The following is a 17,559-nucleotide window of genomic DNA, read 5'->3' as shown; positions in this document are numbered from 1 at the left end:
AATAAAAACTTCAAAATAAAATAAAATAAATTTTTTAATGGTTTTAGTTAACTCTAATAACTTTGGAGGAGTCAAGTTAATTTATACATTTAAACTTTTTATACTTTCATTCTCACCACGATCTCTAGAGTTTAAAAACTCTCCTCTGATTTTACAAAGACAAGAAATCCCAGTTTAAGTACTCCAGACCAAAACAGAAAGTCAGGATAAAAACAGAGAATTTTGTTGAATCATTCTTTATTTAGCAACCACTGAATTGAGAGGTGCCAACACTAAAATCGTCAGCAGCGGATACGTGGTATTCTCTATTTGTTGTGAGAAACTTGCTGTAAGTTATTACACTTTACAAATTTTAACAGGAGAAGTGAGAATGCTGGGAAGTTTTAAAAGCAAAACACTAAGTTGGTGGACTGTTAACTTCCTTTCCACAAGGAAACATGATATGGCACAAAAGCATTCTACAGATAAACAGATGAAAGAGATGGCAAAGAGAATATCATGTAGAAATGGGACAGCAGTCATTGATAAACCAGCAAAACTAACTGCTGACAATTCTCACATTCATTCACATACCATCAAGATTTTTCTCCCAGTGCATTTAATCCTTCTTTGACAATGTCTTAAACTTCAATTATTACACCTTCAAGAAATGGCAAGGTGATACAGAGTAAAATGCTGTAACAGCCAATCAACAGAAACATACACTGTGCCAAGTACAGTAAACGGACCCCTAAAAAAACAAGGTTATTTAAAGTGCAGATGAACCGGTCAGTCATGCTAGGAACGGAGTGTCCATGCATACAATTTAGAACAACTTCAAAAGAAGGATTTCAGTGGTAAAACTAAAAAACCAACCCCAAAGGGTAGAACATGTGAGTATCAACTGATACAAGTCTGTACCCTTAACCTACAATGAAAAAGTAAATAAATAAAATCGATACTAATAAAAAATTCTAAAGCTTTCCTCAGAATCATTTTTAATGGGGGTTTAATGATGAAAAAAAAAAAAAAAAAATCCCCTTATTTTATCCTCTACTGATTTGTAGGAGAATTACCCAACGCTTTATTTCACATGTGAAAGTAGGAAAGGTTTCTTCAGAATACTTCTGAATACTATCAAGAAGCCTACAGGACTCTTGTGTTTGTCGTTTCTCCGCGAGCGTGTTCCAGGCTACAGCGCACGGGGCCGCTTGGGGTTAATCTGCTTGCTGGCTTGTTCCTCCTCTTGGAGAGTAGAACGGAATGACCTCACTTTATCTGATAACACGAGCAGACACACATCCATTAATAATCATTCCATCGGGGGAAAACTGAAAGGAAAAACTAAAAGAACATTCTACCTCTGAGCTCAATAAGGATCTCAATCTTCTGGTCAAGAATCTGCTCAAGCTGACAAGAGTAGGAGTCCACGTCATAGTCCACCTCTTCAGTCATCTCCAGGAGAACCTTCTCATCCTCAAGCCACCTGATAGACTCCTGTCAGCACACATAGAGTACAAATCCTCATTAACAATTCCCTTTTTCAGTTTTGGAACTGAACCGTATCAGAGTACAAACGAAAGAACAGAAGCAGAACAAACCAACGCTGACGTCAACTGGACTAAAAAGCTCTAGTATGAAAGTGACCTTAGAGGAATAAATACCTGAAACACAGCCCTGTGGTCCTCTAGAACCTGCTCTTCCATCTCCACCAGATGAGACACCGCCTCGTGGAACGTGAAGAGCTGAGGGGAGACTTCCTCTTCCTGTCAATATTCAAACACAAGCTTTTATCTTACCTACAAGTCTTAATGGAGTTTGATCCACAGTATCTAAAAGGAGACAAACCGATTGCCATTTCTCTTTCTTTCTTTTTTTTATCAGCAATATTTAGCAAGGATGTATTAAAGTTATCAAGTTACATTTATAATATAATTTATACATGTAGACAGTAACAGTAGGTCACAAATTACACTTCTAAAAAGTATCACTGAAGTAGGTGTCAATACTGTATCATCATGCATGCAGTTTAAAGCAGAGGAAGTACTAGGAACAGATGTGGTTTTACATTCTGTTCACAGAGCAGTTTGAGGTCATCTCTCTGAGGGGAGTTGCCCAATTCCCATTCCTCATCCATGATGTCCAGCTGGTTGATGGCGTCGACATTGGGGCGGACTCCTTCCATCACAGCATTGGGATCCACGGTCAGCTCCTTCACTCTAAATTCACAGATTGACAGCATTTGTGATGATGTTTTTAGAGCAATCGTGCTGACCTAAATGACACCATGCACAGGTCACAGGACTCAGCTGGGGAGATGCTCGTTTTTTCTGTATACTCTTTCCCTTATATTAAACCGGAACCTTACATTATTTGAAATGTTTTATGCTCTTAAGGATTTTGTGACAAAATCAAGCAGTTTGTTTTTTAATACAACTAAAATTGCAGACATGAGAATTTCCATCAGCGCAGCTGGAAATATAAATTGCAGCCATTTGTACGGCTAACACAACTGTTTATGGTGTCATCTCATTTTTATTAATTATGTACAGTGATTATGTGTATTAATATTCATATTATGAGATATGTCTAAAGGAGAAATAAGGACAACAGCACCACAGATATGCCAGACATTCCCAGGGTTAGAGAAATGAAATGGCAGCAGATCAGAGGGGAAATGAAAAATGTGTACACCAAAAGCACAACCATTAGTGTGAGACGTGAGTGCAGCCAGTGTTTCTAATAAAAAGAAACAGACTGTGGTTATATACATTGCAGTGCATGAGTATTTCCATGCATTGGGTGCAAGCCAACACGGGATGCTGGTTATCTACTGAACAGTGCTGGGGAAGCTACATTGAAACTGACTGCCAAGCTACAGTCATAATGTAAAACACTGTTCCCAACATTACAAGTTGCTAAAAAAAAGTTTAATTTGTTAAAAATGTTACAAAATATATGGATAAAACAAGGTGTAAAATTACGCAGACATTACAAGTGAATCAGTAAATATTTTTTTTGAAGTAGTTCACTGAAAGTAATCTAAGGTTGTGATGACACACAACCTTAAGGTTCTAAGGTTCTCTGGTTCTCATAACAAATTTTAGTAGTCGATCACAAAAAAGTGAAATGTGACAATACTCAATACCATTTTTGAAGAAGTGATACTTTTGACATCCCTACTCACAATAAACTGATTTGCTAAAATTCTATGTCCCAAAGATTTCTTCTAGTTGATGAATGATAAAAACATTGACAGCCAATCAGAATCCACCCTGCTTAAAAGAGTTTGAGCATTTAAAGTGGCAGACGACAGAACAGCAGTGCATGCTTATAATAAACGTTATCATGCATTGTTGTGGATGCTAATATAGTTATCATTATTGTTCTTGGTGTGAAAGGGGCATAAGACAGTGACAGACAGTGTAGAGTGTGATTTAAGGGTTTGTCCTTTTTTCACTGCTTGTTGAGAGGGGAAAAATGCTTGTTCACAAAAAAGCTAGATTTTGAAAAGAGTTTGGCTACTATTACACTACTGAGAAATGTTAGTAACTTCTATCACTAGTTTTAGTTAGTCCCCAACACTGCTGCAGTGTATCTGACTAAGAATAAGGTGGGAAGCTGCATAGACATGTGCTCATACTCATAGGTAGGAGAGGGTTCAGAGCGACTTCCTCCCCCCTGAGAGAAGGGGATGTCAGAGGGGCTAATCCCAAACTCCTTTACTCTGAAGACAGTCAAGACAGAAAAGAGAAAAACAGCAAGTCAGAGAGAGAAGAGCACAGCCAATCAGGAGAGACGTATAGTTACAACAATTTTCCCCCATTGGCACTTGCATTGGTAAATACAACAACTTTACTGAGATTTAAAAAGAAAAAATATTGGAGGCAAATATCTAAGAGTGGCATTTAAAAACTCTTCAAAAGGAAAAAACAGCTAGAAGCAAGAGTTCTACTCAATTTCGGTTTCCTCACCTGTTTGCATATCTCAGAGTGTTCAGCGTGTTCTCACAGGAGGTCATGCCAGGAGAAATGGTGGCGATCTATGCAGACAACAGTCACAATTACAGCTGTGCAAACAGGCAAAGGTAAACTAAGTCAAATCCCAGTGTTGGAGAAAGAGAGCTTAATCAAACTTACCATGCATGTCCTGGAGTTCTCACCAATGAATGAGTCTCTTAGGACCTGTGTGAGCTTGCTCGCTCTGAATGGAGTGTGAGGCTTATTACGGCCCAGAGCCCTGATACATTCCTAATACATGGGACATGCAAGATCACAGTGATTAACTAGGAAAATTCAAAATGGCACTTCATGACCAAATGGTTGCTGACCCCTGCTCTTGGGTGGTATTTTTAAGATGCTGACCTTCAGAGCCAACAGACTCTTGTTGATTTCGGCTCCCTCCAAACGAGTCTGCCGATCAGCGCTGGATGTGTCCGCTCCACGTTCGTTACCCGCCAGATCAATAAGTGAGAATTTGCCATGCATCTTGCCCTTCCTTCGTAAAATGATTTGGAAGACAGCGTGGCTACGGGATGAGTGGGCATTGGCTGAGGTCTGACCTGAGGTCCTAAAATGTAAGATAAGTCAGCAGTATGTACTAAGACATTGTGTGGACCAATTATAGATCAAAGATCATGTTAAGGAAAAGATTATGAAATAAACAAATGCTAATAACTAGAGCATTATTCAGTGAACTTGTTTTACTCATTGGGTATTACCTGCAACTATTCCCTGTTTCAATAAGTTTGAGGACATCCTCGGTGCATTTGACCTCACGTTCCTGAAGCCCAACCACCTGCACCTGCTGCTTCCCATCTTCTAGCACACGTAGCTTAGCCTTACGATTCAACAGATCAAATACCTAAAGAAGAAAAAGACCCATTTTTAAAATAGCCTTTAGCTATCAATTAGTCCTCAATTTTCTAAAACACCTCTCTTGATACTCAAAAATAAATCAATGAAAAATGAAAATGATCCAGTCATTTAGCAAATGAGCACAAATCTTCAAATGGTATTCACAACACGTTTTGAATGAACAAAAAGTGAACGGAACTCAGAGCCACTTACCTTTCCACTGTAAATTTCAAAGAAAGTTGCGTAAACCTGAAGATCCAGCTTCTTATAGTTTGGTTTCTTCAGCATGAGAAAAACATCTCGAGCTGTGTGTGTGTACAACATGTATTTGAATGAGTTTTCTTGAAAGAACAAGATTAAAGAATATATAGGACCATATAAACATCAATTACCAGCTAATGCATAGATTCCTTTTGAACAATCCTGGTTCTTTCCTGAAAAATCTCCACCCATGGTCTAAAACACAAACCAATCAATGAGCTTTATATTTTATTACACTGATAAATGAAAAATAAAAAATAAAGTTGTGGCCATTATCAGTACAAAAACTAACTGTACAAACATTTTTCTCAATTATGTAAAATAAATACTTCTTACATGTGTTTTTCCACTTCCTGTTTGGCCATAAGCAAAGCATGTGGCCATTCCTCTATCAAAGATTGTTTCCACAAGAGGTCTTGCAGTAAACCTGTGGAGAAAACGGTTATAAGATTTTTATCCTCCAACAGTGACTAATTCCCACATCATTTTTAGAGAAAGATTCATGTTTAATGAACAACAAACGAATCCATCCTTACCTGTAAACCATTTCATTTGTTGTGCTGTCATCAAAGGCATAATCGAAGCGGAACGTTTGGTTCTCTAGGTATCGAGTCAGATCCACCTTCTGTTTTGGTTCATGAACCATGACAACATCTTTACTTGGAATAGTGATCACATCCAAATCCTTTACCGTCAACTCTACAACACAAATTAGAAATAAATAACAACACACGTAAGGTAATTAAAAAAAAACTAAATTTCTGAGTCATTACCTTTTTTATTGAGGGGTCGTTTCCTTACACAAACACATATCCTGTGCTCTTCAATCTGTAAAAAAAATAAATAAATAAATCACGTTTTACTTAACATCCAAGACTTAAGTATAAGATATCGCTAGTTATACTTTTTTTCATACTAATAATATATGATATTGATATAATGATATTTTATCTATTATAATCATCATTAAAAGGTGGATCTCAAATACATGAACATGTCTAGGGTCATATTCCCCTCCAAAGTTCAAATGGAGAAACAATTCTGAATAAATAATCATTATAATAAAAATAAAATAATGAATAAAAAATTAATTACCAATAATAATATTAAAATAGTGTGGAAAAAATTATAATAAATGATGGCTGTGTTTGTTAAATTCAATTTCATTAATTCATTCATGATTTTGTTTTATTAATTTCATTTCATTTAATTTTATGACCCAGCCATTAATTCATCAATACCTACCAAATCTGTTGTGGTTAGCGGTCGATAGTCCAAACTTGCTCTGAAGTCTCGGATCATCTGCAGTATTTCATAGTTTGGAACTGTCGTATCAGTTTCCTTTAAAACAAGACAAGCACATTCACAATAGGAACACCACCAGGTGAAATAATCTATTTGTCAACCCCATTACAATTAAAAGCTGAGAGACGAGGCAGAAAGATATAATGACACAAAGATGAGAAGTCTTACCTGTGCTCGCTTTTCTCTCAGTTCCTGTTGCTGTAGCCTGCGTCTCTCCCTCTTCTCCTGCAATTTTTCTACCTCCTTCACACAGTTTGACTTCCTCCTCGCTGCTAGAGGGCAGAATGGTACACACGATTCCATTTTATCAAAGGCAACAACCGTTTCCTCTCTTTCAGCCCGTCCCGTCCCCTCCCACTCTGTATCTCTCACTAATATAAGAGTGTATGTGTATAGACAGAGGGGCTATAGAGGCAAGCCACAGCCTCTGGCAGCTGGCACATGGTAGCGCCAACAGCCCTCTCCATCTTAAAGAGCTCTGTTCTCTGAGCAGACCTTTTCCAAAGTCATCTATCTATGCACTCTTGCTGTCTTCAATTTACCCCACATTACTGCTATTACTTGCAAACAATAGTATCAGCAGAACAAGCAATAAAAGAATAGGCCACATAATGAAGGCATTAATATTTATCTGACTGACTAATTTAAGCCACCCAAAAACAGTGTGTAGTTTGAACACTGACTCCTCTCACCACACCAAACTAGAACCTCACGATTTGATTTAAAGGAATAGTTCCAAACAACTGATAAAAACGTCACAATAATCAACAAATAACTCACATGACCCCAGTCCTTAAACAATTAATGAAGATCTCCATCCATAATATTGCTTTTTCCAGTGAAAAATGTGCTCTCATCTGAATCAGGAGAGGACTGTGCACTTATTGTGATGTTTTTAACAGCTGTTTGGACTTGACAGGACCCATTCACTGCAGAGGATCCATTGGTGAGCAAGTGATGCAATTTTAATATTTTCCAAAATCTGTTCTGATGAAGAAACAAACTCATCCACAACTTGTATGATCTAAGGGTGAGAATATTTTCAGCAGATTTTCCTTTTTGGTTGAACTATTCCTTTAATTGCAATTCTGAGAAAGAATCACAGCATATCTGTGAATCAATTTTGTCCTTTCCCTGCACTAAACAAGCAAATCCAACCACTCTAGAACAATTGTAGTTCTGCCCAAAGGATGTGCTGCATCATGCAGCACATAGAAAACAGTCTGAGCACTTTGATTCCAGATTAATTCAGCAGACAGACTCTTGTAAGCTTCATAAATTCAAAGCAAGAGGATTAATCAGGGAGGTTCAGAGTCTGGTCAAGCCTGCCCGGTCACAAACAGTCACTGACATTCAGAGGGGTAGCTGGGGTAGCCAAACCACACCCTACGAGATCTGAGCCAAGGTACCAACAGATGAGCAAGGTTAAGGTTTACTGCACAATTCAGACTCTAAAAGGATGCTTTCTCTTTATGCAGGATATGCATCCTGCGCAGGAGGCCTCAGTCCAGCTTTCAGCGTTTTCCTGTGGGGAAAAGGGGGTTGACAATAACAGACTGAGAAGACTGAGGAGTGTCATATTACCATTTTGTTGCTGCAGAGTTAGCTGACTTTGGGTCTGGCTCTGTGTGGGCTGAGAGGGCTGTTGTGCTGGTGGAGGGGGTGCTGATTCTGGCTGTTGCTGCTGGGCCGGCCGTCCCCGAGTCGAGCCAACTTTAAAACAGATCACATAAGAGTCAGCGAATCACACTCGGACAAACAGAGACTATGTCTGAAAACTGAGGCATCACAGGAGCACTCAAACATGCCTATGATGCATAAAAATGCAGCTTAGGATGACAGCTCACCAAGTTTTGAAACACAGCCAGCTTAGTATGCTAAGACAACTATAAGTTGTGTGTAGTAGTAATTTTTACTATATCAAAAAGTACTATATATATAAAAAAAAAAAAAACAAGTGTGCATAAATGTATCATTCACAATAAGATCAATAAAATGCATGTTAAAAAGATGAATTGGTGTAGGGTGAATTTCCATTTCATTATGTTGTTAATAAATTGTATTTTGAAAAATAGAATTTTGTTTAACAATAGCAATATACACCTGTCATAATCTTTTATGCGGCAATAAACTCAAGTCTTAATTTTGACAGCCTTTGAGTTGGTGTATCTTTTTTTATATGCACTTTCTTTCAGTTCTGGTGAACTTGCCCCCATTGTCTACAAAACCCTGCTGTTACTATTTATATTTATCATTTAACACCATATCAGAATCAAAGGCTAATTTCATTGCAAACTCAAGCAATAATAATGATTAATAAATTAAAATAAAAATAGTGAAGAAATAATACTTCAGTAAATTATATACAATAATGCCACAAAAACAAACAAACAAAAAATAACAATAAAAGTTATATAAAATCAATATAATACTGGATATTTGTTAAAAATTCTAATATTTTCCAAGGAGAAGCTTTTTTTTATTGTCCATTAATGTAATTTTTTAATAAAACATTGCCTAACATTCAAAAATGCTTTACAGTAAAGGAAGACTTTCAAAAAAAAATCACATATAGACAATAATTTCCACAAAGTTACTACAGTACATTAGATTTGTATAGAAACTTTTAGCACTAAAAATGTTTAGAATTAGGCAAATTAGGAAAACGGTAGTTCCCAGTGTATGTTATATTGAATTCAGTTTATGGTCACAATGAAGTGCTTGTGGAAAAAACTGCATCAAGAGCCTGACACATGCATGTGCTGCCCCTTCACTCTGAAGCACCCAGCACATGCACACTACCTTTTTTTTTTTTACCTAAATCACTTTTGTGGAATAATAACTGCACATAATAACTGCACATGGCCATACCCCAATTCATAACTTATTTCGATTTATTGTGCAGCCCTATTCCTGAGTCATGTAACAACAAATATACCTCTGTTGTCTCTGGATGGGATTTCACTCCTTCCCGGTGCAATAGTTCTACGATTCTGCACACAAACAAGTTTACAAAATGGTTCAAAATAAGCGAACAATTAGAATGCAAGTTCAACATTTAACTCTGGCCTCATACAAACCTTAGGGATTTTGCTGACCTTCACAGAACTGGGTGTAGGAGGCGGTGGTGTAACAGGGCTCAAGGAAATCTCCTCCTCTGGAGCAATATCTGGATTTAGTGAGAATATGCACTCCAAATCAATCTGTTATGAAAAAAAGAACAAGCTGTGAACATTACAAGAAGAAATTTTGGCACTTTTTTGCCAAATCATGCAGAATGCTCTAATCTTAAGGAGAAAAAGACATGATAACATAATTTATATTTGAAAGAAACACAGCATGTGTCCACTGACTGAGAGTTTCATACTGAACCCTAACAACACCAGAATGTTGTTCTTTCCATTATTAATAACACAGGCAGCTGAGAGGCTGCTAGACTTACCTCTTTTCCTTTAGTGTCTCCATTTTCTATCCATTCCACAGTAACACTGTCATTATCTTCATTTAAAGAGGTCACCATGGCCTGGTGTATTCGCCCTGTAAGTAACCCAACACCTCTAAGTGTGAAAGACAAATTAAAAAACATTCATGTATTCATTTAGAAATATTACAAATCTAATGTTAACTTGAAAAAGTGTTTATGTACATGATGACATGTCAACAGCAATCTGCTTCTCAGGACACTTCAGAAGTTGTGCTAATATTACCAACTAAAATGTATCAGAGCATCACTGAAAACAAACAGCCGTGGTTCCGTATCTATTATTCAGAGCTATTTCTACTCACATGTCGACATCCCTGCAATTATTCAACAGCGGCATCAGCAAGAAAAAGCACATATTATCCTGCCATAAAACAAGCTATTTAAAACCCCTGCATGCAACATCAGGCCAAAAGAAAAGTTAAAACTCAGCTTGAAGTAAAGGCACATCTTTATGACGCTAGAGACCTCCTCTGTTTAAAGATGTCACAAGCACTGCTTATCTTCAGAGAGCATGTCAAGAGTTATCGCTATTACACAATACAAAAAACTTCCCAAAGAGACAGAAGTGGTTCTTCTATCAAGTTAGACCCGGGTTCCCTTATTTCTTTGCTACAAGCTGAAGTTAAATATAACACAGCCTTCTCAAAGAGATAAAATCATCATCTCTTCTGACAGTCTTCCAAACTGTATGCGAATACCAATGATATGCCACTGAATGCTCACAAGACACCAATACTAGTTTTACTATATTTCCATCTCTACTGTGACATTATTAATAGAAACTGGTACTTAATAATTACTTGTAATTGCACAATTATTTTTAATCTTCATTAAACATGTTACAGAATAATGCAACTAATCCCAAACTGTCAGTATTTTCTTTGGCCACTAAGATGGACTTTAATCTCTGAACCCAAAGAATGACACATCACATAACTTCAAGGAACTTGCTTGTCATATTCAAATCATAATACAGTCAGATTTTTATGACTGGGCCTATATGAAAACTCTCAGATTTCGTTAACCTTAAATGTGTTCCTGTGGCTCAGTGGTAGAGCATTGCGTAAGCAGCGCAAAAGGTTGTGGGTTCAATTCCCAGGGAATACACATGCAAAATGTATAGCCTGAATTCAGCCTGAATGCACTGTAAGTCCCATTGGATAAAAGCGTCTGCTAAATGTATAACTGTAAATGAGTGACTGATGTGAAATAAGTAGCATCCAAACTTATGTTGCGTTTTCAAAAATACCAAGCTAAACAAACCAGCTGGTTAGAGTAAAACCAGCAACCTCCCTCTGTCCACAACCAATCTTTAAAACAATAATAAAAAAAAAAAAAAATGCAATTGACTTAAGGTGGCTAACCCACATAAATCCAGAATCTACAAGACTCAATGATCATATTCCCTACCAATACAAGATATAAATAATTACACAGTAATCTGCATCAAGTGAGCCAGTTAATGTGCTCATATCAAATATGACCCCACACATTATGAGCATCTAAACAAACTCCACCCGGGGTTAGCAGGTGGCTAACGCGAGTCAACAGTTGCACTGTTAATTGATACAAGCTCGTTAACTACCCCGGCAACAAACCAGCACCAACAGACCGAATTTAACACCATATATCGATTTATACCAGGCCCAACCACCCAAACCTTCCGTTTCTGTCAGTTTTTGTGTTTGGTAACGTTAGCATCCGTTAGCCGAACCGGGGCAACGACTTTAACGGACGGTTACAAGCGACCCAAATATGAACTCACCATCGCTGCGCTTTATCTCCACATAAATCCCCACGACAATCTTGCCGAAGTTCACCGCCATGGCTCATTTATGGGACGGAGGGAATACTCAAATAGACAGGCGTGTGGGAACTAAAAACAGTGTTTATGTTTGAATTTTTCACATTTGTTGTTCCGTGTTGCTCGAAACCGGGAGGCGGCCACAGCGCGGCTCATAAAAGAGGAGGCGAGTTCAGCGCGCGTGCGCGGGGGACGTTCGATTTGCGTGTTTTTTTTTTCCCCTCCACAAGTCCCGCCTCCTGCGTCAGGATTGGCTAGAAGCAGCTGGTGGTCTGCGGTCAGTCGGACACTGCAGCTGAGCAACCATAGCAACCACAGTAAGCGGAGGAATCCGCTTTGTAGGTTACTAAACACATTACTCTTATCTGAGTTGAGGAAGTTCTGACGTTTTCTTGCTTAATTTTAGTCCCCCATCTAGAAACACCAGTATTGCAAAAATGGGCTTTGACTTTCGCTCGCTGTCAGTAATACCCATCAGTCTGCAGGCTGAAGCGGAGGAGAGATGGAAGACAGTCCGGATGAAAACACAGCATTAATTAAAAACAAACCAGCCCAAATCAGGTGACTTCATCGTTCCGTAGTCCTTCTTTGTTCTCGATTTATAACTGTCTCAATGAAATTTCATGTTTTTCTGCATTTATTTATTTATGTTTATACTTCCTAGACATGGCAGGCTATTCCTGGCGGTGTTTTCAGCTGTTTTGGGCAATTTTACTTTTGGGTTTGCCTTAGTGTTCCCCTCCCCTGTCATCCCCCAGCTTCAAAAGGGTGAGGACCCTCGGCTGCAAATGGACATCCATCAGATATCATGGTTTGGTGTAAGATCATTAATGTGTTTTAAGATATGGGAGATGTTTTCAGGTATAAACATACAGTAAAACTACATATTTGTAACTAGTTTGTCTTTTGTTTGTTAGTCAGTTTTCACCCTTGGAGCAGCCTTCGGGGGTATTAGTGCCATGGTGCTGAATGACAGAGTTGGGGGAAAAATAAGCATCATGTTGTCAGGAGTACCATCTGTTGTAGGTCTCCTTGTGATGGGGGCTGCACAAAACTTTTGGATGTTATTATGGGCCCGATTTCTGACTGGAATCGCTGGTGGTATCACGGCTGGCTCTATTCCTGTAAGTTATCTGTTAGTCCATCTTGTTTATCAATAGATGAATATGCCACTTTAAATACTACAGTGCCACTGCAAAATGCAGTTGTATTATTATTATTATTTAGTTTTTTTAGTAAGTTTGATAATAATGACAGTGGTATTAAATAATATAAAGATAATAGATAGGACTTAAAAACTTCATTTTGAATCTCATGTACATCTATTTTGATTAAAGGATGTTTAGATATTTGCATTACTGAGCAAAAATATTGAGGAATACATTGATTTTTAGCAATGCGTGCACCATTTAATGCCATGACTTTATCAATTTAAGACTCTGTGCTCTGATTTAAGACCTTTTAAGGCCTTAATTCATAGAAGACCTGCAGAAACCTTTAAAAAAAACACAAACTTCAGTCTCCCAGAAAAAATCATTCACAATATATCCATAAATCAGTCATTACAACATACATGTTTATTATCAATAATGCCAACAATCTTTATATTATTTAATAGGTCTTAAATCAGAGCACAGAGTCTTAAATTGATAAAGTCATGGCATTAAATGGTGCACGCATTGCTAAAAATCAATGTATTCCTCAATATTTTTGCTCAGTAATGCAAATATCTAAACATCCTTTAATCAAAATAGATGTACATGAGATTCAAAATGAAGTTTTAAAGTCTTGTTTTCTGAAATAATTTAACAAAATTAAGTGAGTTTGTTTAAAACTAACAAATATCTGGTACAGTAAAAGTTATTTTCATATTCTAGTGTTTGGGAGAAGAGGTATTCAAGCCTTAAGCTATTGCTCTTATGAGGATCAATAGGAAGTTGTATTTTCAAACTTTGAAGCTATGACTCAAAGTAATACAGCTCATTTAAAGAACATATTGATGTTTTGTGATGTCTTCAATTTATTCCTTAAATTTTCTTTCCTTGGTCTTATTAAATCTTTAAAAAGAAAATGTAAAATTTACCTTCATAAAACCTGCAAGAAACCCTATATTAGTTTGAATCTGAATTATTTGCTGAATCCATGAGATCTGATGGATGTTTATATGACAACGTGTTGTTAGATATAGCCTACAGATAAGAGTTTCATTGTAACGTGGGATTTTAATTAAAGAAATGTCATAAATAATATATTAGTGATTGCAGTTTTGTGCCTAATAGATCTCATTAACATCAGTTGATGTCTTTTCTCATAGGTGTATGTGTCAGAGATTTCACACCTGTCTGTGAGAGTGCTGGGTTCATATCCTCAGATCACAGCTGTCTTTGGAAGTCTAGCACTCTATGCACTTGGTAAGAGAGCTCATATTTCTCAGGTTGTTTTGGTTGTATGTTGAAACACACTTTCTCCAACGAGAATTTCCAAGCATTTTTCATATACACTACTTATAAGTTCTTTATAAATGATGCTATTTTATGGTCTCTCTCCAGGCTTGGTTTTGCCGTGGAGGTGGCTGGCTGTGGCTGGGGAGATCCCTGTTGTTATCATGATAATTTTGCTTTGCTTCATGCCGACCTCCCCACGTTACCATGTAATGAAAGGAAACAGAGCAAAAGCAGTTAAATCACTAGAATGGCTCAGAGGCCCCAGTTCTGATTACTTGACCGAGTTCAATAAAATTGAGCGCAGTATCAATTCTCAGGTAAAAGGCGCATTACGGTGGATTACATCCTGTTATCAGGGTGGTTTTGCCATAGAATTAAAAAGTCATACAAATAGAATTCAATAAGTGAGAATGGGGTTAGTTTTTTTTTTTTATCAGAAACTTCAATATTCAAAAAGCTTTGGATAAAAAAAGCTATTTAATGTTTTGATGCATTTGATTTTTTTATTGCATAATATTATAACATGACTTATATACAACCTCTCAGTGTTGTTGGTTAAAATATAAAATGTACATTTTACAGAAGCATGTTTGCTGCAGTATTGCAGGGGGGCTGCCAATTATTGCTTGGAATTAAAAAAAATTCAAATGCATTATATAAAAATAGAATATTAAATGACTTGCATGTTCTCTCGAACAGGGCGCTAAATGGAGTGATCTTAAAAAACCTTTATACTATAAACCAATTCTAATCTCAGTCTTCATGAGATTCCTGCAGCAGATGACTGGTATAACCCCAATTCTTGTATATCTGGAGCCCATCTTCCACATGACAGCTATATCACTAGTATGTCATAAAGAGTTTATTCATTCACACTGTGAAATACCTGAAAGCATATTTATCCACCTGAAAAAACTGACGTTTTATTGCCATTCAGGAACTGAAATATGATGCAGCGTTAGTGGGAGTTGTAAGATTGATGTCTGTTGTTATCGCAGCCAGTTTGATGGACAAAGCAGGCCGAAAGGCTCTACTGTTCACCTCAGGTTTGTGTAGAATTAAAAAACAAAGTATTATATTTGGTAAATGTAATTCATTGGAAAAAAAAAAAAAAAAAAAAAAAAAAAAAAAAAAAAAAAAAAAAAACCTTTTTTTCCTTCAGGATTTTTGATGTATATAGCCACGCTTTCAATGACCATGTACACCCACAAAACACCGTGCAGCCATGGCAATCTTACCGTAACCGAGGGCTTGAAGAGCACTTATGGAGGCTCAACAGGCCCTGCCTTCGATCCAATAACTCTAATTACTCTAATTAGCTCTATGGTCATCATATTTGGTGAGTTTTTAGGAAGTTTGTTCATATACAGTGACCAGTTCACTTTGACTTATACTGTACTGTAGAAGCTTTTTGTGGATCTCATAAATGACAGATAAGGAACTTGTTGATTATTGACAACAGGACTGAATTACTTCATTTTTAGAATTAGTTCTAGTACTGTTTCTTCATGTATAATATGATGCAGCATAACATTGCTGATTACTTTCCTATGCAGTTTATGTGTTGGGGTCCAATCACATTGCTGCTAATGTCAGAGATTTTACCCTTGGGTGCGCGTGGTGTAGCATCTGGTTTGTGTGTTGGTGTTAGCTGGATCACAGCCTTCATTCTGACGCAACTCTTCATGCATGTGGTGGTGAGCTAAATCTCTTTTTTACACACATTGAAACAGGAATTGGAAAATAACTTTTTTATTTACCTAACAACACATACAACAACATGATCCTTGTTCAAGATCATTAAAAGATAATATAACCTGCTTTTGATAATACTTGTGTTGTGCATGATTATATTTCTTCAGATTTTTCAGATTGTTTTCTTTCTGATTGTTTGAAAAATTGTAGTATTTTTCATATACATAGTTGTGTGAGTTTTTAGTAAGTATACATATAAAAGACAAACTTGATAACAAACATCTTTTCATATAGGAGGCCTATGGACTCTTTGCACCTTTCCTGTTCTTCTGTGTCGTTTCTGTAGTGAATATAATTTTCACAGCTAAATGTGTGCCAGAAACTAAAGGTCGGACTCTGGAAGAAATTAAGAACTATTTCAGGACTGGCCGAACCTTCACTATTCTTGATGCATAATATGTCCATTTTGCAGCGATACTGTGGCACTATTTAATCTACAGAGCCACAACAAAAGAAATTATGTTTCACCCAAGTTGTGAGTTTGCCATCCAAGTTAAATGTGGTGAGATAAAATGACTGGGTGATGCCAAATAATACACATTTATATATTACACTGTCTTTATATATATATTAAGATATACATAATTGCTTTATGAATGTTACTCTAATGTAAATACATTAATATGTAAAATCTGTCCAATGTACATTTATAAGAAGGATGTACTGTATAGAGTCATATGAGTGTTCACTCATCTAAAGGATATTAATAAATATGTATATACTCTGTATATATCATGCTCTCAGTTTCTATGTTAAATATGAACATGTGGTTGGCACTTCACTTCTCTTTCACTGTTCTGCAATTGTTATCATCAGTGTGACCAAACTAAACCTATATTGCACAGGAGCAAAAGTACATTGATACGAAGAAGTTCCCATGGGTGTGGACCACATCTAGAATTGAGCAAGACTTCAGCAAAATTAATTCTGGCCTTTGTCATGTCTTGATACGTACATAAAGATTTTGGATTAATCATTGTTTATCTCTGTCCTTTATGCCATAGCTATGCACGAAAATAATGATCTGTTTCTTATACTTCCTATTATTTTTTGTTTTGTTATATAAACAATTAAATAATTATCCAACCTTTTTACCCAATTAATTGCATATGCTTTTTATCAGTAAGCATTGATGTTTAAAAGAGAACAATGTTTCGTGTTATTGACAGCTTGACGCCACAGTGCATCCTGTCAATCAAAACTAAAGCATTGTAATGCACCTTTGTTACATACTACATTTGTAAATGTTGAAAATTTGTCAAAAGACCTAGGTTTTATGCAGTGCATTATTTATCTAATAGACATATATTCATTGTTCTTATTTGCCACTTTTCAGTCACTTAGATGGATTTCCTTCCACCAGTTAATGGCAGATTAAGGTATAGATAATATTATTAATATATTGTCACTTTTTATATTTAACTTTCATTAAAATTACATAATACTAACTGTTAAATTTTGGGAAATAATAATAAAAAAAAGTCAATTGCGTTCATTTGACCTCAATGTCTAATGTAACCCAATTCTCAATGGCTCTTACCCAAGAGTTAAGTTGCTTACATGTACAAAAAAGCCTTTAAGGAAAAATCATGTGATACGTGTTTGGCTTTAGGCTCCTTTATTGGTTTCTATTTAGTAAAGTGTTCCCAAAAATGTTAATCGCTAACTACA

The 17,559-nt window shown here is 36.6% G+C and overlaps 2 protein-coding genes across 7 annotated transcripts; one reads left to right on the top strand and one right to left on the bottom strand.

The window, feature by feature from the left end:
* Positions 1–220: 220 nt before the first annotated feature.
* On the bottom strand, positions 221–11,875 carry LOC109059016 (kinesin-like protein KIF2A). 6 transcript variants are annotated; one of them, XM_042761812.1, is made up of 21 exons: positions 11,651–11,875; positions 9,844–9,938; positions 9,482–9,604; positions 9,340–9,394; positions 7,986–8,114; positions 6,570–6,673; positions 6,342–6,437; positions 5,870–5,924; positions 5,633–5,795; positions 5,433–5,523; positions 5,228–5,291; positions 5,049–5,140; positions 4,700–4,842; positions 4,344–4,548; positions 4,119–4,229; positions 3,954–4,021; positions 3,623–3,706; positions 2,048–2,198; positions 1,644–1,745; positions 1,341–1,476; positions 221–1,257 (listed from the first exon to the last, which is right to left on the bottom strand). In XM_042761812.1, exons 1-21 carry the CDS (start codon positions 11,709–11,711, stop codon positions 1,172–1,174), a joined length of 2,214 nt encoding a protein of 737 aa, XP_042617746.1. In that variant the 5' UTR covers positions 11,712–11,875; the 3' UTR covers positions 221–1,171. The 6 variants fall into 6 exon arrangements, with proteins under 6 accessions (XP_042617746.1, XP_042617747.1, XP_042617748.1 ...); XM_042761813.1 differs by having other exon boundaries at positions 6,570–6,670; XM_042761814.1 differs by having other exon boundaries at positions 9,500–9,604; positions 11,651–11,859.
* LOC109059024 (solute carrier family 2, facilitated glucose transporter member 6-like) lies at positions 11,871–16,862 on the top strand. The gene is made up of 10 exons (XM_042761819.1): positions 11,871–12,250; positions 12,354–12,507; positions 12,607–12,813; positions 14,004–14,100; positions 14,239–14,450; positions 14,833–14,979; positions 15,071–15,179; positions 15,296–15,484; positions 15,697–15,830; positions 16,123–16,862. Exons 1-10 carry the CDS (start codon positions 12,192–12,194, stop codon positions 16,282–16,284), a joined length of 1,470 nt encoding a protein of 489 aa, XP_042617753.1. The 5' UTR covers positions 11,871–12,191; the 3' UTR covers positions 16,285–16,862.
* The last annotated feature ends 697 nt before the right edge of the window (positions 16,863–17,559 follow it).

Source organism: Cyprinus carpio, chromosome A8 (assembly GCF_018340385.1).
Source record: "Cyprinus carpio isolate SPL01 chromosome A8, ASM1834038v1, whole genome shotgun sequence".
Classification (NCBI taxonomy): domain Eukaryota; kingdom Metazoa; phylum Chordata; class Actinopteri; order Cypriniformes; family Cyprinidae; genus Cyprinus; species Cyprinus carpio.
This window is presented reverse-complemented; position numbering and strand designations above follow the sequence as displayed.